Source organism: Gossypium raimondii, chromosome 11 (assembly GCF_025698545.1).
Source record: "Gossypium raimondii isolate GPD5lz chromosome 11, ASM2569854v1, whole genome shotgun sequence".
Taxonomy (NCBI): domain Eukaryota; kingdom Viridiplantae; phylum Streptophyta; class Magnoliopsida; order Malvales; family Malvaceae; genus Gossypium; species Gossypium raimondii.
The window spans coordinates 35301254-35327837 of NC_068575.1; the positions used below are offsets into that span (position 1 = coordinate 35301254).

At 36.1% G+C, this 26584-nt stretch overlaps 1 protein-coding gene across 1 annotated transcript; it reads left to right on the forward strand.

Annotated features, from left to right (window-relative positions):
• Nucleotides 1-812: 812 nt before the first annotated feature.
• Nucleotides 813-4677, forward strand: LOC105804096 (phosphoenolpyruvate carboxykinase (ATP) 1). Its single transcript, XM_012636594.2, has 12 exons — nt 813-1250; nt 1388-1572; nt 1645-1798; nt 1981-2065; nt 2152-2252; nt 2421-2719; nt 2890-3063; nt 3167-3232; nt 3404-3582; nt 3664-3833; nt 3953-4121; nt 4210-4677. Exons 1-12 carry the CDS (start codon nt 994-996, stop codon nt 4351-4353), a joined length of 1983 nt encoding a protein of 660 aa, XP_012492048.1. The 5' UTR covers nt 813-993; the 3' UTR covers nt 4354-4677.
• Nucleotides 4678-26584: the final 21907 nt, after the last annotated feature.

Sequence of the window (26584 nt, forward strand, 5' to 3'; positions counted from 1 at the left end):
GGAACATTCACTAATTAAAATTTTAAAACTAAAATTTTGAATTTTAAAAGCTTTTAACCTTCGGAAAATCACGTACCTTGTATCTTTATTCCTCTCTTTCTTTCCGCTTTAGATTATGGCATATACACATAGAAATAATATAAAACTTTATTATAATATATTTTATTTGAGAATACTAAATATATAATAAAGGAGTCTGGTTAAATTCAATTTTAATTGTGAATGCGAGTCTTGTTATAAATCTTATTTATGAATTGAGAAATATATGATCGAAATTTATAACGAGATTTTTAATAATAATAATTATTTGATTTAATTGATCCATGCCATCCCTTAAAGAAACCTTTTATCTACTTTTGGGAGTTGGTCTTTTGGCTATCTGATTTGCATTTCTAAGAGGTGATTGGAGTGCTCTTATACAGAAATTCCCAACTGGGGAGCTTGATTTTACTGAAATTGGAAAAGTGCTGGTAGGGATCTATTTTCAGGTTGGTGGGTACAGCCATGTAAATCAGAAGTGGGTCATTTGACTGCCAATCCAGATTCTTTCTGGTCATTTCCTGTTTCCTATTCTACAACCTGACCGCTCAGTTATTAATGAAATGTAAACTAAAACGGATCTTTTCACCTCTTCGGAGAATAAGAAACAGGCTTAACTAAGTTAATCTTTTTCTCTTTCTTTTATTCATGACCAACACTGGTACGGATATTACCTTCATATTTTTTTAGAGACAAAGCAGGGTTGGATTGGGCTAAGTCCGAGTGGTTACAGTTTTTTACGGGCAGTGTTGATAAAGAAAAAAGACAGAAATATTCAACACTTCATATCAAGACAGAGTCTTGTCTTCTCGGGTTTCTTTCTTTTAAAAACAACATCAAAATCGGCTAAAACAACGTTGTTGTTTCTTGACTATATAAACTAGGGAGATTATTGTGGATAATTGTACAAAATAAGAAAAAATAAAGTTTATAGTTGTTTTCCAATTTATCGTGATGTTTCAGAAAGAAGAAATGGCAGCAAACGGAACGGGCGTTACGTCGCCGAGGACTCCATTGAAGAGTATACTGACGGAGAAGGCAAAGGGGATACCCAATGATAGTGCTGGAACCGTTAAGGCACAGACGATTGAAGAGCTTCACTCTTTACAGAGGAAGAGATCTGCGCCTAACACGCCTCTCCAAGGGACCGCCGGTGCCTTCGCTAATTTGTCTGAGGATGAACGCCAGAGACAGCAACTCCAGTCCATCAGGTGCACCTGCACCATGCACCGCTTTGAGTCTCACTTTGTTTAAAATATGTGTGCATTTTATTCAAAATCCTTTTCTTATTTGCTTTTCCTAATTTTAACTAGTGTTTTTTTTTTTTTTTTCATTTGCCTTTTTACAGTGCATCTTTGGCGTCACTGACTAGAGGGACGGGGCCAAAGGTGATAAGAGGTGACCCAGGAGGCGGGAAGTATCAGGCGGTTTCACATGTGGCGCACCACCACCACCATATAGAGGCACCAGTCATCAGTGTCAGTGACAGTTCTCTCAAATTCACCCACGTCCTCTACAACCTCTCTCCTGGAGGTATAATATAAACATAACCATTCCTCATTAAAACCCTTTTCTACTCCATCATCATTGGCTGTATTGGTGCAGAGTTGTATGAGCAGGCCTTAAAATATGAGAAAGGATCTTTCCTTACATCCACGGGTGCATTAGCCACCCTGTCAGGAGCCAAGACCGGGCGGTCTCCCAGAGATAAGAGAGTTGTTATCGATGACACCACCCAAGATGAGCTTTGGTGGGGAACGTAAGTCAATATAATCCTATTTTATTTCTATTTTGAAAACACGAATTTAAATTACACCATTGTTATTTTGTTAAATGTAATAAGTTTGCAATCGCAATAAATATAACGCAATACGTCTACAACTGTAATTTAAATCTTTGTGGATGGTGAATGATAGTAGAAACTAATAAATGGGAGGACAGGGGCTCACCCAACATTGAAATGGACGAGCATACCTTCATGGTAAACAGAGAAAGAGCTGTGGATTACTTGAATTCTCTAGACAAGGTGAACTTTTCCTTCTATTTATTTAGTATGCTGGGAGTTCTGTTTATTTCTCCTATATTAAATTTTTTTAAAAAATGATTTTCCAGGTTTTTGTGAATGATCAATTCCTGAACTGGGATCCAAAGAACAGAATCAAAGTCAGAATTGTCTCTTGTAGAGCCTATCATTCATTGTTCATGCACAATATGTAAGTAAAACAATAGCAATTTAATATTGATGAAGCCTCTATATCCTTGTAATGATATAATGTTAATATTGTATTGTATCATGTGTTGAGTTTTATCATCCATATAGAATTTCCATGGAGACATATGGTAAAGCTTAGGTTACAATTGGATAATTGGGTGGGTTTCAGGTGTATCCGACCCACTCCAGAAGAGCTCGAGAATTTCGGTACACCGGACTTCACTATATACAATGCTGGACAGTTCCCATGTAATCGTTACACACACTACATGACATCCTCCACTAGCATAGACATTAATCTTAATAGGAAGGAAATGGTCATCCTCGGCACCCAATACGCCGGGGAAATGAAGAAGGGTCTTTTCAGTCTCATGCATTATCTCATGCCTAAGCGCCATATCCTATCTTTACATTCTGGTTGCAATATGGGGAAAGATGGAGATGTTGCTCTCTTCTTTGGACTCTCAGGTATAGTATCATCTGATCGAAAGGTCGCCACCGTTGTGCTAGTCCACAAACAGATATGTTCCCTCTTACTTTGTTCTTTGAAGCCTTACATGCATTTATTTCCTTTTTTTATTACCTTAGTTTTGCATTGTTACTGATAAGTTCTGTTTCTTCAATAATTTTCCTAACAGGTACCGGGAAGACTACACTGTCGACTGATCACAATAGGTTTCTGATTGGAGACGACGAGCACTGTTGGAGTGACGATTGTGTATCGAACATCGAAGGTGGTTGCTATGCCAAGTGCATTGATCTTTCAAAGGAGAAGGAACCTGATATCTGGAATGCCATTAAGTTTGGCACTGGTGAAACTCTGTCTTCTTTGTTCTTGGATCATTTAACCTGGACTACCATCATAGTTCTCGGCTTGATCTTTTTACCCCTCCCCCCCTCCCTTTGTTTCTGCAGTGTTGGAAAACGTTGTATTTGATGAACATACAAGAGAAGTGGATTATACCGACAAATCAGTTACTGGTAATATACATTGTCAAACAATCTAGGAGTCTTGTATTCATCACAAGTACCTTGACTCAATAACTTATCTAGATAGCCATGAATTCAGGATGGCATGGAAGATAGGTAATATGCTGGAAATTAATCATTCTTAGACATGTTAACCTTTAATATTATTTTCTCTCTTTGCAGAGAACACTCGTGCCGCTTACCCCATCGAATTCATTCCAAATGCCAAGATACCATGCTTCGGTCCGCACCCTAAGAACGTCATTCTTTTGGCATGCGACGCCTTTGGTGTTCTTCCACCTGTGAGCAAGCTAAGTCTGGCACAAACCATGTACCATTTCATTAGTGGCTACACTGCTCTGGTACATTTTCTATGTCCTACCTTAAACTTGCTTTCCATGTCCTTGCATCATTGGACTGAACTTGGTTGATGATCCATATAGGTGGCTGGAACCGTAGATGGTATTAAGGAGCCAACAGCAACATTCTCAGCTTGTTTTGGTGCGGCATTTCTCATGTTGCATCCAACCACGTATGCAGCCATGCTTGCTGAGAAAATGCAGAAGCATGGGGCAACAGGATGGCTTGTCAACACTGGCTGGTGTGGTGGAAGGTAAATGCTGACCATTGATAATCATTTTTCCAATAGTAACATTTTTAACTTTGGTTTTTTTTTTTTTTTCCTTGGATAAGTTGAATCCATCAATGAATATTGGTTTCTTTTTTCGGCAGCTATGGATCTGGAAACCGGATAAAGTTACCGTACACTCGGAAAATCATCAATGCCATTCACTCTGGTAGCCTCTTGAAAGCAACTTACGAGAAAACTGAGGTGTTCGGTTTAGAGATCCCCAATGAGATTGAGGGAGTGCCTAAAGAAATCCTGCGTCCGGAAAACGCTGTAAGCTACTGTTGGCCAAGCTGTTTTCCGAGTAGGTTACTTGAACTTTAGCCAAAATTTTTAATGGAACTGGTTTCATGGATGGCAGTGGGCTGACAAGGAGGCATACAAGAACACGTTGTTGAAATTAGCTGGCCTGTTCAAGAATAACTTTGAGACCTTCACGGAATATAAGATTGGAGAGGACAAGAAGTTAACTGAGGAGATCCTTGCAGCTGGTCCAATCTTTTAATTTCTCAACCAATGAAGAAGCCAATTATTCAATGTGAGAGAAAATAAGATTTATGTAAAATGGTTTCTATTCATACTCGATTTTAGATGTAGCCCAATCTTTACGAGCTCGAAAAAATAGCACTGGAGCTGGTCGTTCAACAACAATTCTACACCATGGTATGTGATAATAGTATGAATTGTTTTTCAATTACTAGTTTTAACTTCAAAGAGGAAGTGATTAAAAATTCTATACCTTAAGGTTGAGGGTAAGCTTTGGTAATGGCAATTACTCACCTTCCTTGCATGTATATATATAATCTTTTGTTTTTAATACACCCTGATAAAAATGTAAGTCTTTTGCAACTACACTAGTGACTAGTTAATAATATTATTATTGTATATGTTTTGATTTATTAATGTACAAATAGATATATTAAAATATAAAACTAATGTTGACAATATTTATTAAAATGAAATAATTTATTCAATTTATATACATATATAAGATAAATTTTAGATATGATATGAATAAAAATAAAAAATTTTAAATGCAATATACAAAGAAACATAACATGAATACATAAATTATTGAGTGTGTCGTAATCAATATAAAAAAATCGTTATGTATATATAAAATTCTATATTAATTTATAACACTTTAAGAACAAAAATAAATACCTATTATGAAGAAATAAAAATTCCTCAAGATTGAATCATTATGAAAATTTATGTAAAAATATGGAGTACTGAAATAAGATAAGACACAAATATATCGTCAACACACTAATTTTTCTCTAAATTAAACCCTTATAATAGGCAATGCAAAAAAAAAAAAGATGAATTGATATACGGTATAAACATAACAAGAAAAATTAATTAAAATAAAACACGAAAAATAATATGAGCATGATACAAATGTAAAAAGCATTAAAATATATAAAAATAATTTATTAAGATGAAAACTTTGAACAAAAATAATATCACGAATATGCACATACAAATAATTCTTTAAAATTATGCATCACAAATATAATATGGAAAAATAATTAGCATAAAAAAATGAATAGAATGCAAATACGAAAGCATGTCAAAATTTATACGAGTATATAGTATTTTGAATGAATGAATAAAAGTGATAAATAAATAAAACATGTATATGAATATCTATAATAAAAGGAAGACTTAGGTCATTCTTAGGTGACACCAATACAGATTTTTTTTCAATATATACATATAAGGTAATAATTGGATGGGCATTTTACTAAAAAAAGCTCCTTTTTTTTTAAATTACCGAAATGGACCCATTATTTAATTATTTATCGGAATGGTCCATTTTTCAGAAAATCGCGTCTACGTCAGTGCGATGTCAAGGGACGCGCCAGGAAATCGCGTCCACGTCAGCGCTAGTTGCTGACATGGCAACAAATCGCGTCCTAGACGTCAGCAAAGCGTGCTGACGTGGACGCGACTTGACCCGCGAGTGAACAGTGCTCCAATGGTCAAAAATTTGACCGTTGCCCCCCCAACGATAAAAAAAAAACTATAAATACCCCCACCCCTTTTTTTTTCACAAACTAATCCTCTCTCAAATTTCCTCTCAATTTCCTCTCAATTTCCTTCAAAAATTCTCTTAAGTTCCTCTTAAGTTTCTCTTAACTCTCTTTTTTAAAATTTTTTTAAAATTTTTTTAAACCGTAAAAATTTGTACAATTTTAGCAATGGCCGGAGAATTTTTTCTTAATAAGCATCACATATCGGTGGAACAAATGAAAATGGTAAGTATTAATTTTAATTTTTAAATATTATTTAAGAATTTTTTATTTATGCATTTTTAGATAATTATTAATTTTTTATTTGTTATAAAAGTCTGTAGATCAGATATTGGAATGCAAAATCCGGAATATGCATGCTCCTCCATCACCGTTGGTAGAGAACTACCTGCCGGAAGTGGGTTTTTGGCACGTGGTGACGGTAGGCCAGGGATGCAAGGTGGACCCGAAACTAATCAGTGCGTTGATCGAGAGGTGGAGACCCGAGACACACACATTCCATCTTCCATGTGGAGAGTGCACTATCACTCTAGAAGATGTCAGTCTGCAATTGGGATTGCCGGTGGACGGGAGCCCAGTCACCGGGTCTGCCCAATCTAGCGATTGGGGGCGGTGTGCTACGAGCTTTTGGGCGCTATTCCAGAGAAAATGGAATGAGGTAAGATTAAGATGGGCTGGTTACGTGACACATTCCCTGATCTGGATGAAGATTCAACCGAAATTGAAAGAATCTGATATGCTCGGGCATACATTCTTCAATTAATTGGAGGTTATCTGATGCCCGACACGTCATGGAGCCACGTACATCTAAGATGGCTGCTGAAACTCGTTTATTTTAGAGCAACCGGTGAATTAAGTCGGGGGTCTGCCGTCTTGACAACGTTATATCGGGAGATGTGCTGGGCGACGCGACCGAGGAGAGCAAAAATCGGAGGTTGCCTGTCACTACTGCAGTCGTGGGCACGGTTTCGCTTTCCATTTCTACGTCCTCGAGTGGACCACCCATATATATTCCCACTCATAACGAGGTAAATTTTATATTAGATTTTACAATTATTATGTAGATTTTTAAAAATAAAAGTATGCTAAAAATTTATTTAATTAGGTGGAACCATCCGGAAAGTCATGCTCGATTACCATCCTCTCTTGAAGATATACGACTTCTATTGGACCAACGGTCGAAAGCACAAGTAAGTTTTAAATAAAATAGATATTTCCATACATTCGCTAGTTGATTGATATTTAGTATTTAGTATTTAGTATTATGTATATAACTAATATTTCTATCATGTTCATATAGTTTCAATGGACACCATACGAGGATCCGGTAATTCGGGCAGTAATCCCGGAAGAGTTCTTACAAAATCCACAAGCTTGGCACGTGAAAGTCGTGTTGATCAACTACGCAACCGTGGAGCCGCACCAGACAGACAGAGTGCTACGACAGTTTGGATGTAGACAATAGATTCCCGTGGATCCTGAGGTGTTTGACGATCAACACAAAGTCGACCTTCGGGAATTGAATACGAATTGGACGAGATACTGGTCTGAGTACATGGAAATGTGGGAAGATCGATATGAATATATACCTACTCCGGAACCAATCATCGTTCCGGAGTTAGCGTGTGTTCCAGAATACATGTCGTGGTTTAGGATCCATGGCAAGCCGTATTTACTAACGCCAGAGGAGAGACAGCGGCAAATACGTGTCGAAAGGGAAAGGCGCGGGCCTCTAAATCCAAGACGATAAGACGACGAAGGCAGCCCCTCAACGAGGCCCAGACATTCACCCGGCTCATCATCAGCGGCCATGCAATCACCAGGCCCAACGAGAGCACCGACACAGTCACCCGACGCAACAGTTCAACCGATAATACCCACGCAACCACCTTTTCAGCTGATGCCAGGTGCGTTTCCTAGCCCTTATATGTATCCTAACCCTTATATGTATCCTTTTCCGAGTCCTATGGCAGGTTAGAGCCAAATGCCCGGTTCAGCTCCATTTCCTGTTATGCCGAGTGGACCGCCGATGTATAGGCCAGCGGCAACGATGGATCACAAGAGGGGCTGTCGGGGAGCTCTCCTTTTTACCAATCCCCACCAACGTATGAGTTTCGAACACCGTCGCCGTTCGTGATGCAAACACCTCCACATACACTATTCTTTGAACGTGGATCATCGTCCCAAGTCCGACAACCAAATGTCGTACAAGAAGAACCAGAATCCCCGCCGGAGGAACAACAACCGCCGCCGGAAGCTAGAGAAAGGAGGAATCCAGCGCTTAACCGTCGACGGCCGCCATGTGGCACTGAATCCCCCGGGCATAGACATTGATTGCCGTATTTAAATTTATTTGTACAAATATTTTGAATATTTTGATATTATTTGGTGTAATAAAATAGAAGTTTATTTGATGTAATAAAATAGAAATTTTTGATATTATTTGAGAATTCTACTAACCATTAATACCCTTAAATTAAAAACCCTAACTTAATTTAATTAAAAACCTTAAACCCTAAACTTAAAAACCCTAACCCCCTTAACTTAAAAACACTAACCTAATTAACTTAAAAACCCTAACCTAATTAATTAAAAACCCTAAACCCTGAACTTAAAAACCCGAACCTAATTTAATTAAAAACCTTAAACCCTAAACTTAAAAACCCTAACCCCTTAACTTAAAAACCCTAACCTAATTAACTTAAAAACCCTAAACTAATTAAATTAAAAACCCTAACCTAATTAACTTAAAAACCCTAACCTAATTTAATTTAAAACCTTAAACCCTAAACTTTAAAACCCTAACCTAATTTAATTTAAAACCCTAAACCCTAAACTTTAAAAGCCTAACCTAATTTAATTAAAAACCCTAAACTTAAAAACCCTTAAACTTAAAAACCTTAACCTAATTAAATTAAAAACCTTAACCTAATTAACTTAAAAACCTAACCTAATTAAATTAAAACTCTAAACCCTAAACTTAAAAACCCTAACCCTTAACTTAAAAACCCTAACCTAATTAAATTAAAAGCCCTAACCTAATTTAATTAAAAACCTAAACTAAATTAATAATTTTACTTTCACATAATGTTAGATTTAGAAAAATGTTTTTTCTCGGTACTAACAATTAATAATTTTATATAATTTGATAATTTTACTAATCATTAATACAATTTATCAATTAATAATTTTACATTCACATAATGTTAGATTTAGAAAATGTTTTGTTGGTACTAACAATTAATAATTTTATATAATTTGATAATTTTTACTAACCATTAATACAATTTATCAATTAATAATTTCACAAACTTAATTTTTTTACAATTACATTCAACTATTGCGATTAGGGCATGATCGACTTGTATGGCCTGGATTCCTACACCATCCGCACAACTTTATTTGACTGGCTGTTTCTCGGATATCCATATTGTTACGTATTCTAGTCGAGCAAGGTCGACCCTTTGGTTTGCGACGTAATTCTCTATCCGATAATAGCTTAAAAGGAGCAAGAGATACGGGCGGCCACTTACGTTCATTTGGGACCGGTGCGAAAACGTGTCTCCAGACGTTGTACATGTTTTCTAATTTGTACACTTCGTCCACATAACTCATCGGATCCAGACGGAGATTCTGACAAGTTGCAATAACATGCGTGCATGGATAACGAAGTGCATCAAACATCCCACAGTCAAAAGTCCTATTTCGTAAGTGTACACGATATTGCCCGCCAACAACACCTTGGTGCGGTCTGTCAAACTTTGTCACGCGAAACCATAAATTGTCTCGATCGGGACACACTATGTGCATGGTGTTTACCCTCGCCTTGGCCTTGTTAATTTCTTGAACTACCTTACTGCACCATACATGTCCTCCCTGCATCTGGCCTGCATAACTTGCTGCTCGCTTTGGAAATAGCGCCGCCAAACAAAATTATGTCTCTCGCACAACCGATGTTATCGGTAGATGGCACGTTCCTTTAATAACAGAATTGATGCATTCAGCCAGGTTCGACGTCATATGGCCATATCGTAGGCCGTCGTCGTATGATTGTGCCCACTGTTCGAAACGTATGTTACAAAGGTAGTCTGCCCCTTCTCCGTTAATTGAACGTAAAATTGCCAACATATCGTGAAAATGATCTTTATTTATTTCATACCCTGCCAATATAAGATCATAGCGAATAATTTATACCACTTCTACCAATAAAACTAATTCAAATTGATAAACGAAATAACACAGATATAGACTAAATACCCATGGTGGTCACTTGTCGTCGTTCGCTCTTAGATGGATATTGTCTGTAGTAGTTCCAAGCAACGTGTCTTAGGTAATATTTATGGTGTGTGCGCTGCCATAAGCTTCCCTGTCGATCAAATGCAGCTAGTATACCGGCGCCCCGATCTGAAATAACACAGATATCAGGTTGGGGGCACACATGCCTCCTTAACCTAGAGAGAAATAAATCCCAGTCATCAAATGACTCCCCCGGTGTTATTGAAAATGCAATTGGAAGAATTCTCCCACCGCCATCCTGTGCCACTGCAAGCAATAGCCGATGAGTATACCTACTGAACATAAAGGTACCGTCAATTTGTACCAACGGCTTGTAGTATGGAAATGCGTCTCGGCATTGCTTAATGGTCCAAAACAGGCGTTTGAACACTTGGCATCCACGTAGCAATCGGTCGTTGTAGTACGCATGTTCCGTTTCAAGGTCTGTGATGGCACCTGGGACGTATCTCTCTAGCACCTGACACCACTGCCATATTTCATTATATGAGACATCCCACCCACTATGCATCTTCTCCAACGCCTTTTGCTTAGCTATCCAAGCCTTGCGGTAAGAGGGCGTGTACCCTATTTGGCTACGGATATTGGCAATTAACACCGGCACTGAAGTCCTGGGATCTTCTTTTACTGTGGGCAGTATCAAGATAGCTAACATAGCTGAATCCATCTTAGGATGATCTTGTGAAACACCTATAAACCGAGTACATTAAATAATACAACATTGCATAATAAAAGTATTATTCAGAAACCGTCAATACTATACCTGCAGTACATATATGTGGACCTTTGTACTTTTTAATCTCCCACAACCTTGTCCTATTCCTTAACGAGGCGTAGATTTTCCATGAACTTGTACCGTCTTGGACCGCACACTTCACCTCAAACTTATCAGATTTGGATTTAACGATGTGGTAGTTAACGCCGTTTTTGATGCTATGTTGTTTCAAAGCACCAATAAAACTATCCTTGTTGGTAAACTGATTACCAACTTCAAATTCACCAGAATCTACCCCCGAACTTGTACGATCACGCAACCGGTGTGGTAGATCTGGAAACTCTAATGCATCATCTGCAGACAGATCGACATTATGCATGTGGGCTGGAGGTGAGTATGCTCTGAATCGTGGATTTTCTTCTTCATCTGAACTCCTTTTAGCATCTTCAGATTCTGTTGGAATAGGCTCTGGTTCAGAAAATAAGCCAACTTCTGCACCATCCGGCCCGGGCTCTCGAGGTGGATCCACATCGGAGTCATCTTCTAACCCACAATCATCTGCAGCGTACAAGGTCCCCTCACCGGTTGACATCGTAGGGAGTACGTCATCCCTTCTTCTGGACATTTGATAACATCCCCAATTGAATGTAGATTGCCACCCACTAGAACTTGATGCCGTTTCCCAGTACGTATTTCCAGCATCAAACGTCGAGCCACCGACGTACATGTCCCATCCACCGACAGAGTGTCTTGCGGAGGATGTGCATACGACACCGCTACCGAACATGGGTTGTTCCGTATTTTGTAACCCACTAACCGAGTGTTGGCTAGGGGTCGTGTATACATCTCGAACATCGGTCGCAAGTACATCAGTTGGCGATGTAAATTGTACATATAACTCAATATAAGGTGCTCCACTAGCAAAATGAGTCTGCAGCATTACCTCCAAGCTGCGAACACCTTTTATGTCAAACGAGTCATATGTCACCGGATCAACAAAAGAACAAAATCGATACGTGATAGATAGAACTTTCATTGGCGTCGTTTTGAAAATTTTACGCCTAATTCTTTTACGAAGTTCTGCCAAATCTATGTTCTGGTTAAAAACCAGTCGCACCGTATTCTCCGACAAAAAAACAACACCATTCTCAGTGCGGCAAACCTCACCATCGTAGTAAATAACAACACTAATATGTTCACTCATATTTGAAACTCTAACCTTCTTAGCCTCTCTAAATTGTTTCTGCTGTGACTTATGCATTCTGAGAGCATTTTCTGCCTAATTTATAGCCTCAGCCCAAACATGCTACTGTAGCAAAAGCGCGTCCACGAGGGTGCGATTTTCACAAATTCTTCTCAAATAGCATCCTGCTGAAGCGATTTTATACTATTTGCTCAGAAATGTCAAAAAAAAATTATTTCTTCCATGACCGACTGTAGCAAAAGCGCGTCCACGAGGGCGCGATTTTACAAATTCTTCTCAAATAGCATCCTGCTAGAAGCGATTTTATACTATTTGCTCAGAAACGTCAAAAAAATTGTTTCTTCCATGACCTACTGTAGCAAAAGCGCGTCCACGAAGGCGCGATTTTACAAATTCTTCTCAAATAGCATCCTGCTAGAAGCGATTTTGTACTATTTGATTAGAAACGTCAACTCAAAATTATTTCTTCCAAGACCTAAAAACCCTAAAAAGTCTAAACCCTAAGCCCTAAAAGCCGAAAAAACCTAACGTGGGAAAAACGGCAAAATCGCATCCCCCGGAACGCGCTACGTGGCTTAGGAAATCGCTACCACATCAACGCGAGTTGCTGACGTGGTAGTGATTTCCTGGTGCGTCCCCTGACATCGCGCTGACGTGGACGCGATTTGCCGAAAAATGGACCATTCCGGTAAATAATTAAATAATGGGTCCATTTCGGTAATTTAAAAAAAAAGGGCTTTTTTTGGTAAAATGCCCTAATTGGATTTCAATTTTGATCTTTTATTTTTTTTACGAATTATATAATAATTAAATTTCAATTTTAGTTTCCATAACATATTTATATTTGAGACTTAATATCTATATTTTAGTTTTTGACGTAACTTGATTCCTCAACTTTTATAAGGTATTGTCTTTTTTATATGATATGCACCTAAATTTTTTATATAAATTTCAATTCGATCCCTTTACTTCTTTTCTTTTTGAGATTATATAACAATTACCAAATTTCTGTTTTGGTACCTATATTATGTTCAAATTTGATCTTTAGTATATATTCTATATAATTTGGTACCTTAACTTTTATAACGACATTAGTTTAACTATCTCAACTTTTATAACGACATTAGTCTAACTACTTTATTATAATTAAAATGTTGACATGGATTTTAAGAATTGCCAATGTTGTTAACATTCTTTGTTAAATTTAAATCCATTACAAAGTCTTCTCTCTTTTTTTCATATAACTATAAAGTGAACATTTTAAAAATTAAATTGTCACACCAACAAATTAAACTAAAAATTTAACCATATTAATAGTGTTGTCATTTGCCAAACTCATCATTATTTATGGCTTATGAAAACGAAACCTAAACTTCATTGATTCCAATACCAAAATTTAATTCTTACAAATAAATCACATAATCATTAGGAATAAACGACCTCTATGAGTTAATTTCTTCTAAGAATGTTTCATCATTTAAATGTTGTGCAACATTATTAGGACCTTCATTTATTATTGGAACAACATTTATCATAGTTGTTGATAAAGGAACATTTATAATTATAGAAGATTTAGCTCTAGTTTCTTGTATATCTAAGCACTCTTATTAACTTCATCATTTGCAAGGAATCTAGTATTACTAATTTCTATGGTTCTTAGACGATGGTTTGAAATGTGAAACATATATCCTTTATATTTCTCTTGATAACTAATAATATATCCACTCATTGTACGATATTATGCATCATCGTTTTTGCTTGACAACCTTAAATATGTAGGTGTCTCAAGTTGGGTTTCCTTCTAATCCACAACTCGAAACCAGTTCTATGTACTACCTTACTAAGAACCTTATTTAATATGTATGTATGAGTTTTGAGTACATGCACTTAATAAAGTTCGAGTATGCATTTCTAGAACATGATTTTCTTAGGTGTGCCGAGCATAGTATGTACAGATATGTCACAACTTTCAAGAAATTTTGCATATAGACTTGAACATTCTTTCAATTAAATGTCTTTCTCATAATATTCATCACCTTTATCTAATCTTACTATTTCCACATTTCTATCTAATTGTCTTTCAACCTCATTAATGTATATCTCAAGAAATTTTATTGGTTAATATTATTTATTAAGCAAATGAATATAATAATATCGTGGAAAATCATCAATAAAGGTAAAAATATTTTCCATTAAAATATGAAACATCAAAACGTTTATATATATTAGTGTGTATCATTTCAAGAATACTTTCTTAGTATGTTTGGTTTACTTTTCTTTAATACAATTCATACAAACATTAAGATCGGCAAAATTTATATTCAGTAAAATCTAATTATTTACTAACCTTTCTAGTCTTATTTGAATGCATGATCAAAATGTTTATGTAACAAAGAAAATTTTTCATTTAGTATACTACGTTTTAATTCCAACATTGCTATGATCAATAAGTAAGGAATCAAATTTTTTTAAATTTCAATTTATATAAACCATACACACTTCAATAAACTTTATGTATTATTAATATTTTAAGGTTAAATTTTGCTATTAATCTCTATATTTTACGAAAGTTTGGATTTAGTTCATGTACTTTAATTTGTACATTTTAGTCATTGTACTTCTCAAATTTTAAATTTTCAGTCCTTGCCAAACAACAATTATTAAATTCATTCAAATAAGTTCTACTATTTCCTAAATCGATATGAGAAACATATAACAATATGTGTAATGACATGTTAGCTTGTTATTTTCACATATTACTCACTAAAATTTTAGTCAATGGATTAATGATTGCAATTTGTGTTATGATTGAAATTTCAAAATTCGATAAGTATAAGGATTTAGAATGATCCAATTGAAGAATATGAACAAAATCTACAATTGTATGCATAACACATTGTATATGTATTAATTCAATTAATACAAAATTGATTTATCTGTCTTTATCATCAAATTAGGGTTACGGGATATACAGTACATAAAAAAATAGAATCATGCTATATCAATTCAAATATCTCTAAACGATCATGAATCATCAACCATATAGTCAAAAACATGTTATTCATACAATATTAGGATTAAATCAAACTTACGAAAGCTCTAAAAATAATTTAAAACAAAATAGGGACAAATTTGAAATATTTTAGAAAAGTGTGGCAAAAATGAAAAATAGGGGTCACACGGTCATGTGGGCATGCCGTGTGACAGGTTGAGGTCGTGTAGGGTTGAAACACAAAGTTGTGTAGCCAACCATGTACAAGAGCTCAAGCCGTGTAAAGCAAAGTTACACGGCCTTGTGAGAGACTATGATCGTGTAACAATTCCACCTATCATTTCATTAAGAGCACACAACCATGCCAGATGCCCATGTGAGGCACACGGCCATGTGTTAGACCGTGTTCACCTATAGGTACTCTATAATACAAGTTACAAACCACAATCTCTTATATGTTATATATGCACCATTCCTTAAACAAAATCAAAATGCACCAAAATATACCAAAAATATAATTTAAAATATCATTCCTATGTGCCTAAAAAATATGCCATTTTGGCACCATCACAGCCAAAACATTACCATTACCAAAACATTTAACAACTATAAAACTATCTCGATTCAATTATAACTTTCAACCAAACATATAAGCATGTGATACAATTATGCATTTTATCGTGAATTATTAAAAAAGCCTTACCTTTTTAACAACCTAAGATATGCATTAACACATACCTATTTTAACCATATATATTTCTCAAGCAAACCTTTAACTTTATAGCATATAAAACCTATCCAAAACTCAACTTCATTACATACTTACATGATTCCAAGTATCTCACTTGTCTAATGAACAACCATCCATCCAAACATTACCATTTCATAATTCCTCATGCTTCAAAGATGATCACATATCAAAATAACATGCTTAAGCCATTCATTCATCAACATACCAAATAACATTTATAAACATATTGTATAAGGACCATTTTAATCACATTACGACATCCACCACATAGTTCCAAAATAACCTATATACATGCCACAAAAATAAAATATATTTAGTCAAAATCTATCGAGACTAAAGCTTGATAGTGTGAGTCTTGAAGTTGATCTGACTGTCTAGTTCCGTAAAACGTCAAATGGAAAATAGGAAATGAAACAAAGTAAGCTTATAATAGCTTAGTAAGTTCATATGAAATTTCAACTTAACATACCTTATCATTATAACAATTTAGGTATTTGTACTCAAAAACACAAAATGATATATTCTTGGCATCCTTACTTATTCGTGTACATCTCCACAAAATAAGCAATAAGTTAGTATTTCACGCGATAAGTTCATAACATTTGAATACGTATACCGTAAAATTAAACTATTTTACTCATTCATAACATAATTACATTTATGAACCTTAAATCGAGCTTACGAGGCTTTAAAAATAGTTTGGAAACAATTAATAACTAATTTGAAACAAAATAGAAAATTATAAAAAATTTTGAAAATTTTGAAAATAGGGGTCACATAGCTATATGATAGAGCTCAAGTCGTGTGGCTCAAGAACATGGTCATGTAGCCAAATCGTGTACAATTCAAAGTAAAGGTCACTGATAACTCTTGAAAAGAGTTATATTTCATGCCTTTAGACCTAGCTAATTGTTTGTACTTGCGTAACATTTTGTTGCATTTTTAGGACATTTTAGTTAGCATTTTTAATATTGCATTAGGACTTGGACTATGGTGGAATTAAGTGTTTTAATTCTTTGTGGTGGAGTTTTTTGCTGGTGTGGCAGGAATAGGTTTTGGAACGATGAAATAAAGGAATGAAGCTTTGTCAGGGCAAAATGTTGATAGTTTGTCAAGACAGATGTCGTGGCAATACTGGGAAGGCCAAGTCAACATTTTTCGCGTAGCAGTTCAAATTCAAATTCAAACTTGTACCAAATAAATCCCCCTAAAAGAGGAGAAGATAACCATGAGTTGTTAGCCGACCCTAGCCTAATTTATCTATAAAAACCGATGAAGGAGATCTCACAAACGATGAAGAAAAAGAGAAAGGGATCCTTTAGGCGTGAATAAGGGTTCGGCTACGCAAAGGACAAGAAGTAGAAGGCAGACATTCTTAGCCATCATAGGACGTTGTGCTGCCGAAGTGTGAACTGGGGCAAGTGAAAGCTGCTTGAAGTTCTTCCATTATTTCCTTCGAAAGATTGAATTGTAGTAGTTTTTTTAAGTAGAATGGTTGGGATTTTATTCAAATAGAAGCCTATAAAGACAGGTCCAACAAAACAAAACAAAAATTACAACCCAAAATAAATAAAACCAACTCAATGAACAAATTAAACATAAGGGAAATTAATTCTGATAGAAGAAAAGAAAATAGATATAAAGACAGGTCCAACAAAACAAAACAAAAATTACAACCCAAAATAAATAAAACCAACTCAATGAACAAATTAAACATAAGGGAAATTAGTTCTGATAGAAGAAAAGAAAATAGACATAGCATTAAAAGAAATATAAATAATCCCAACCACCCAGGCAGATTGTTCAATTCCAAAGCATCTGAAAAGCAAAACCCTTCTGTAGCCTGTCAGAGTATTATCCCATCAATCCTATCAATCTGCTTCAATAATATACTGGAAGGTGTTCTTTCAAAAACCTTTGCGCCTCTTCAGAATCTTGGCACTCCTTCAACTAAAAAGACCCAAAAATTCCTCTTCCAACTATTTCCTTCCCCTCTTCCAGATGAAGAACCGATATTAGATGTAACTTGTATGATGTGGTTATCACTGATCTACTTCAACAGCATCGAGTGCATAGGCAGGAACATCGCCCACAAGATAAGTTGCTTCATTTCTTTTAAGACCCTCTGTAGCCAAAGCATAGGCAACACCGTTTATATGCTTTTGTACATGGTGGAAAACACAGTTTTGGAAAATCACACATGACACACAAATATTATGAATATATGCTCCAATTAGTGACTTTTCCCCTCTATTGTCTTTTAGATTATGAATTACAGACAAGCAATCTCTTTCAACTTCTACGTTCAGAAAACACATTTGAGCTCCTGTCAAAACCGCCTGAAAGTAAGCCACCGCCTCTGTTGCAAATGGTGATGATATGTTGGCATGCAAAATAGTTTTTGAACAGAAAATATTACTTGTTTCGTTTCTAATAATAATCTCAGAACATGATCTATTATCTTCCTTGCAAAATTCTGCATCAAAATTTATGTTGACAAAAGGGTTCTGATGTGCCTTTCACACACCAATGGGTACGATTTGCTCTGCAATTTTGCTCCTATCCCTCATATTTTCACTCAAATACTTTATGATGAAATATACTATCTCTCTTGCAGTCGCACTTTTCCCTTCATATAGTAATTTGTTGCTTGCAGTCCAGATTGCCCACAACCCACAAAAAAACAATCGACAAAGGTACATAGAACTATTTTCAAAAAAATTGTTTACCCATTCTGCCATTTGAGTCATATGCATCTGTGCACATTGTGTGAACACTAACTATTGCCAGATCTCATTTATGTGCAGACACTCTTGAAAAACATGTTCAATTGTTTCCACACCATTGTGGTAGCGGGGACAGTTCACAGAGTTCAACCTCCTGTAGTATAGGTTTGCATAAGTAAGCACATGGTTGTTCATAATCCTCCATGTTATAATTTTTATTTTGGAGGTTAGGTCAATATTCCAGAGCCTTCTGTATAAGTTGGAGTAAGGATAGAAATTTCCATCAGTAGAAATTTCATAATGGTTATGTACCAACCATTTGTAAGCACTTCGGACCGTATATTCCCCCGTAGCTTCACCATTCCAAGCACGAACATCCTTCTGTGGAATAAGGGGTAAAGGAATCGCTAGAATCTACCGAGCATGATCAACATCAAAGGTAAAATTGATTAAATCCTCATTCCAATTATTTGTTTGCTGGTCTATTAAATTTGTCACTCTTTGAATAGAATCATCTTGTATGGGATTTTGAATTCGTTGATTTTAATTTCCAGGTATCCATGCATCTACCCTCACCGAGAATTCAGTACCCAAACTAATTCTCCAGCACATTTCAGCCTCTAAAATGCCCTTGGTGGCCCATATACTTCTCCAGGTATAGGAAGGTAGTTGTCCTAAACTTGACTTCATAAAGCTAGTATTTAGAAAATATTTCACTTTTAGAGTACTTGCTAATAATGAATCCGGATAACTAAGCAACCTCCATCCTTTTTTGGTAAGCAGGGCTAAATTAAATTGAGATAAAGAGTGAAAACCTAGGCTACCTAACTTTTCAATTCACATATTCGGTTTTATGTACACTAATGAATACCACGCTTATTACTACTTCGACGTCACTAGAATTGACTAATAATGTTTTCTAATTCAGAAAAAAGAGCTTTTAGTAATAAAAAAACATAACATAGAATAGGTAAGCAAAGCTTGGAGGACTAATTTTATAAATACCTCTTTGCCTCCTTATAAGAGATGTCAAATACTCTATCTAGAAATTTTTGCTTGCATCCTATCTTTAAGACACTAAAAAGATTTTCTTTTACCACCTCTGACAATGTTTGGTAGGCCTAGGTACTCCTCTGATAATTGTACTAGTTGAACGCAATGTCGGATAACATTTTGGTTTGGAATTTTAATTCCCAGCCCATGAGCTAAATGTCACAGGGTTGGGATTACTTTCGATGAAACCTTAATTGTTTTTATGGATGCAGTATATATCTAATTTACTTTACTATTTCATTTGATTGTTCTTATTTCTTAATTAAAATGCAAACAGTCTCTAGACATATAAGACTGTTTGCATACTTATAAACTGATTCTAATTCCGAAAGGGTTAGATTGGTTGGATTAAAATTGAATGAAATGAGCAAGCATTCGATTGACCCTTGTAGTCGACTCTAGACATAGAGTCACGACCATATAGAAAGAACCAATGTAAGATATCTAAAAAGCCTGTAGACACGGGTAAGGTAACTTGAGGTTTTGTCCTCGCGAGAGGTAGGTCATTTTGGAACTCTTCTGTGCAGTAAAGTAGATACGATTTTGCCAAGGCATTATTGATAGTCAGGGTCGATTCTGGGTAATCTTGACCTTCCGAATCAACACTACTCTATATTTAATCTTTGTCATAGTATCTTTGCCACAACATATTTAGTTTTTTTTTCTTTATTTACATTCTATTCAGATAATCACTCTCGTTATTGCCATTACATTTATGCTTTCACTTTTGCCATAGCATTTCCAAGTATTCATTAATTCCATCTATAGCATACATCATTGTTCCTCTAATTATCACTGCATACTTACCTTAGTTTACCATAGCATCTTACTCGTTAGTCTTACCATAACATTTTACCATAACTTGACCAATTTTATGCCTCAATCTAATCCTCGAGAGAATGATACTCACTCATCACTTTATTACTTAAACTAACGTGTATACTTGCACAAATCACATATCATATTCACTTGTGATAGTCACATGGTTGTGTCACAACCAATGTATTCTCCCATGTACAAATTGAAATAGGGTCACATGGCCATGTTACGGGCCATGTCTTAGACCATATGAGTATTCAAAATGAGGTCTCATGACCATGTCGCCAGGCCATGTAACTCTCTGTGACCATGTGGACAAGCTAGCACTTAAAATTAAAAAGACACACAGCCATGTGGGGAGGTCGTGTGCCACACACGACCGTATGATAGCCCGTGTCTCAGGCTGTGTGTACCTTAAATAGCTTCTAAACCAAGCCAAAACACTACCCATTTCTTAGGCGTCGAGCCAAAACAAATTCACATATGTACAAGCCTTCAAAACACATTCAAAAAAACTTAAAAACATACCAAAACATTCAATTGATGTGTGTAACCAATGTGCCCTCATTGACGCCATAATTCAATTACTATAACAAATGCATTCAAAGTTCACAAATTCATACATTAAACACTTACCAAACTTTCCATTCATTCCTACCATCCAATCATTCATAAGTAGCATAATTCAAAATGACCAAAACAAAAAATATGAACATTTAAAAGCTATGAGCCATGACATATATACAAGTGAACCAAAAATCTAGTTAAAACTACACCATCCAAGTATAAGGTGTATCACAAGTATTAAGTATTCAAAAACATAAACAAGACACCAATTACATGTCATATAACCTAAAGATAAACTTGTCAAAATCTACCGATAGATATCTTGGTAAAGTAGCAAATGTAAGAGTATCTAAAGTATAACTAAAGTTTCGAAGTTTCTTACTTGGATTGGTGCCGGAGTCTCGGTTTCATTTTTCAAAAATCAAAAGGTCAAATTTAATAAAAATTCCAAATAATTCAAATATATATTTTAAACATTTTGAAACCAAAATGCACAGCCCAAGTTTTCCAACCTGACTCTAATACCACCAAATGTAACACCCCAAACCCGACCTAGACGTTACGGTTAGATTATGAATGTTACATCGTCATGTAAAATATTGTTCATTTATTTTCGTGAAAACTCATATTCAATCAGGGGTACATAAAATTAATTTATTTTACAAAAATATAAGTGTCTAAAAATCCGTGAGAGATAGCGTTTAGAAGAAAACTTGTCTTATTAATTATTTTTTTAAACAACCATTTTCGCTCTAACTACTCGATATTGCAAAATAGCATTTTATTGATTATGAAACCTTTTATAGCAAAAAAATAACTTGGAGTTCTTAATTTTTAAAATCATAGTTTTTATTGGTTATCTTGTCTTGTTAGAAATACCAATTAAAGCATTATGTTTACAAAGTAAAAGAAAATATTATTGGAATTATTCGTAAATATGTATGGTAGTTTTGTGTATATCACTTTTCTTTTAATTAGGAGATTAGATGCTAAAGTTTAGGAGATAATGTTTTGGTTTAATTAGGAGATTAGATGCTAAAATTTAGGAGATAATTTTTTGGTTTCTATCTTTGTATTTTATCGTGTATATATGTTCTTGATTTTGGGAGGAATAAAAGACAGAGAGAAAATTCCCACAATTCTTGTGATTTTTTCATGGTATCATGAGCAGGTTTTGAACATGTAAAGTTTTGCGAATGGCTGGTGGGAAAGGTGATTCTGGTCACAAATCCGGTGAAGGGACGGTTGTGCGGAAAATGATTTCTCCGTACGATATCAGCTCGTTTGATAATCCTGGACTTACAATCACTCAAGTACAATTGAAAGGGGAAAACTATGAAGAATGGGCTCGTTCTTTTCGAACGGCGTTGCGTGCTAGGAAGAAGTTCGAATTTATTGACGAATCGACTAAAAAACCAGATGATACATCAGACGACATTAAAGATTGGTAGACCATTAACTCGTTGTTAGTTTCGTGGATTTGGAATACCATTGAACCAACTCTCCGATCCACCATATCTCATGTTGAGGTGGCTAAGGATTTATGGGATGATATCCGAGAGAGATTTTCAATGGCCAATGGTCCAAGAATCCAATAACTCAGATCTGATCTTGCAAAATGCAAGCAAAAAGGATTGACTATTGTCAATTATTTTGGAAAATTTAAACTGATATGGGATGAATTGGTGATTTTTAATCAATTTCTGACTTGTAAATGCGGGAATTGTACTTGTCAATTATCAGCCGAGTTGGAAAAGCGACGAGAAGAGGAAAAGGTTCACCACTTCTTGATGGGATTGGATGGGACATATAGCACGGTTAGATCCAACATCTTGGCTAACGAGGAAGAACGAGTGAATACCATATCTCGTGAGATGGAAGATCACCCTGATGTGATGGCTATGGCGGTGCAAAGTCGAGGTCGTGGAGAAAGTAAGGAGAAAGGGGGGTTTGTTCCCATTGCAAACAACCCAGACATGATATTGATAATTGTTTTGCTATTATTGGGTATCCTAAATGGTGGGGAGATCGACCCCGAGGAACTGTGACGGGTGGAAGCCGTGGCAAGAATTTGGGCCAGCGTCAATCAAACGGTCGAGGACGAGGGGGGCAGCGAGCTAATGCTGTCCGGACCCACACAAGGGGAGTATCGTCCTTAAATGCTAGCACTGATGAGAAGGAAGCAAACACTTTGCCTGGGCTTAGCAATGAACAGTGGCAAGTTTTGCTTCAAACCTTAAAGGGTATGAGATCAACTACGACTGAGAAGATGACAGGTAAGAAATTGTCTTGGATTATTGACACAGGAGTGTCAAATCATATGACGGGTAATCTGAAATTTTTACATAATATTCATGAAATTCCTAGTTGTCCCGTTGGGTTACCGGATGGGAGTGAATCTGTGGCTACTTTAGAAGGATCTGTTGCTCTTGGAGGAGATTTATTGTTGCGAAATGTTCTATTTGTGCCGAATTTGACATGCAATCTTATCTCTGTGTCACAACTTATGGAACATGATTCTTTCTTTATCCAGTTCACTAAAAAATTATGTGTTATATAAGACCGTACCTCGAGGATGCTGATTGGAGCGGGTGAACAAAGGGATGGACTCTACTACTTTCGGGAAATTTCAAGGATCGTTTCCTATCAAGTTCTGGGGTGAGTGCATTTTGACTGCCGGTTACCTAATTAATCGAACTCCCTGTTCGGGTTTAAATGGAAAGAAGCCATATGAGGCTCTCTATGGTCGACAACCAGATTTTGGTCACCTAAGAATTTTTGGGCCTTTATGTTACGCTCACTGTAAGACTAGGGATAAGTTTGTCAGCCGAAGTAGAAATGTGTGTTCATGGATTATCCTTATGGGAAAAAAGGTTGGCGTTTATATGACTTAGAAAAACTGGAATTCTTTGTCTCTAAAGATGTTATTTTCTTTGAAGATCAATTTCCTTTTGCTACAGCTTTTGCAAATCAGTCCATGATCGACACAATTGCACTCCCTCAAAGTGAAGGACTTGACGAGGCATGGAATGAGGTAGCGGTTTCAAATTATAGCCAAGCTACTGACGTAGATGAGTAGCAGGCTGAAAATTATAATGAAAGTAGTGAAACTGATACTCGAAGTGGTGAGGAAGAGTTGGGACGTGGACGGCGTTTAAAGCAGTCCTCAGTTTGGTTGTGGGACTTTGTCATACACACCATTCAGAGGAAAATTCCATCCCCGAAATTCTCCCCTCCACGGCATTCGCAAGGTAAGCCCTACCCTATAGCGCATTATATGAACTGTGATAAATTTTCTGTGCAACATCAGAATTTTATTGCAGCCATTACCGTAGAACGAGAGTCGAAATCTTATTCTTAAGCTATTAGAAGCAAAGAATGGCGTGATGCCATGTCTAGTGAAATCGAGGCTTTAGAAAAGCAAAGAACTTGGGAGATTGAAGATCTTCCGAAAGGGAAAAAGGCACTCGGATGCAAATGGGTATATAAAATAAAACATCACTTTGATGGCTCCATTGAACTATTAAAAGCTCGTCTTGTGATTCTTGGTAATCATCAAGTGGCTGGAATTGACTACACCGACACATTTGAACCGGTTGCAAAGATGGTTACTGTTCGAGTTTTTCTTGCTATTGCAGCAGCCAAGCAATGGGAATTACATCAAATGGATGTGCATAATGCTTTTCTACATGGGGATCTTCAGGAGGAAGTTTATATGACGATACCACCCGAATTTCAAGTAACATAACCGGGAAAAGTATGTAAGCTTCGGAAATCTCTTTATGGGCTCAAGCAAGCACCAAGATGTTAGTTTACCAAGCTTTCGACAGCCTTAAAAGATTATGGATTCAAACAATCGCATTCGAATTACTCTCTTTTTACCTTGCAACGAGATACATCTCAAGTCAATGTTCTCGTTTATGTTGATGATTTGATTATCTCAGGTAATAATCATGAAGCTATTGAGTCTTTGAAATCTTATCTCAGTGATTGTTTTCATATGAAAGATTTGGGACCCTTAAAATATTTTCTTGGGGTGGAAGTTGCGCGTTCTCCAAAGGGGATTTTTTGAATCAACGCAAATACATTATTGACATCATCTCGGAAGTTGGACTTTTAGGAGCCAAACCAGCAAGTATTCCTATTGAGCAGAATCATAAGTTAGCTCTTGCTACAGGTTCCTTTTTAAATGATCCGGAACTGTATCGTCGTTTGGTTGGATGACTTATTTATTTATGCTTCACAAGACCGGAGCTTGCATACAATGTTCATATTTTATCTCAATTCATGCAACAACCATGCATTGATCATTGGAATGCAGCGCTTCGAGTTGTTCGTTTCTTGAAAGGAACTCTGGGTCAATGAGTGTTTTTGAGTAGCAAAAGTGATCTGCGGTTGTACGGTTGGTGCGATGCGAATTGGGCCGGTTGTCCGTTGACAAGACGATCACTCACAGGATGGTTGATTTTCTTGGACACTTCTCCGGTATCTTGGAAGACAAAGAAACAACATACGGTGTCTCGATCCTCCGCTGAAGCCGAATATCCATCCATGGCTGTGACCAAATGTGGTCTCAATTGGTTAAAGGGATTATTAGGTAGTCTTGGAGTCTCTCATCCGCACTCAATAACGGTTGCTTGTGATAGTCAAGCTGCTGTTCATATATCTCACAATCCAGTCTTTCATGAGCGCACCAAGCATATCGAGGTGGATTGTCATTTTGTTCGGGATGAAATTCTCCAAGGCAATGTGAAACCTACCTATGTTCCAACAACGTCACAGCTTGCGAATATATTTACCAAGGCTCTTGGTCAGACATCATTTTGTTCTCTCCTTTGCAAGTTGGGCATCCATGATCTTCATGCTCCAACTTGAGGGGGGTATTGGAATTATTCTGTAAATATGCATGGTAGTTTTTGTGTATATCTCTTTTCTTTTAATTAGGAGATTAGATGCTAAAGTTTAGGAGATAATGTTTTGGTTTAATTAGGAGATTAGATGCTAAAATTTAGGAGATAATTTTTTGGTTTCTATCTTTGTATTTTACCGTGTATATATGTTCTTGATTTTTGGAGGAATAAAAGACAGAGAGAAAATTCTCACAATTCTTGTGATTTTTTCAAATATCAAAATAAATATCCCAAAAGAATTTAAAAAGTCTGAAAGTCCGTAAAGTCCATATTTAACACAAAACATGCTTAAAAATTTAAAATGTCTGAACCGAGCTCCGAAATTGCTGCCAAATCCTAAGTCTGAGGATCACTTGAAACGAATCAAATAGACGAGTGAGCTGGAAGCCTAGTGTTTGATTTGGTCCACATACATAATTTTACTTATAACACACATATACTAATATCATAACAAAATTTCATATTTTCAGAAACGTATATCATAATAGAATAAATCCTATCCCCATCCACTAAACATTATCTCCGACCAACCAATAACACCAATTAGGACTACATGAGTCCATCCATCCAATCACACTGGTAAGTGGTGGTATGTCACTCATAAATATGTAGCTAAGCTGTCAAACAGATATTGCAATTTAACCGCCAGAATTTGCAGTAATACTACCAG

Coding starts and splice junctions, on each gene's coding strand:
- LOC105804096 (XM_012636594.2), top strand. CDS start 994: ATGTTTCAGAAAGAAGAAATGGCAGCAAACGGAACGGGCGTTACGTCG. Junction 1,573..1,644: donor CTACAACCTCTCTCCTGGAG/GTATAATATAAA, acceptor GTATTGGTGCAG/AGTTGTATGAGCAGGCCTTA. Junction 1,799..1,980: donor GATGAGCTTTGGTGGGGAAC/GTAAGTCAATAT, acceptor ATGGGAGGACAG/GGGCTCACCCAACATTGAAA.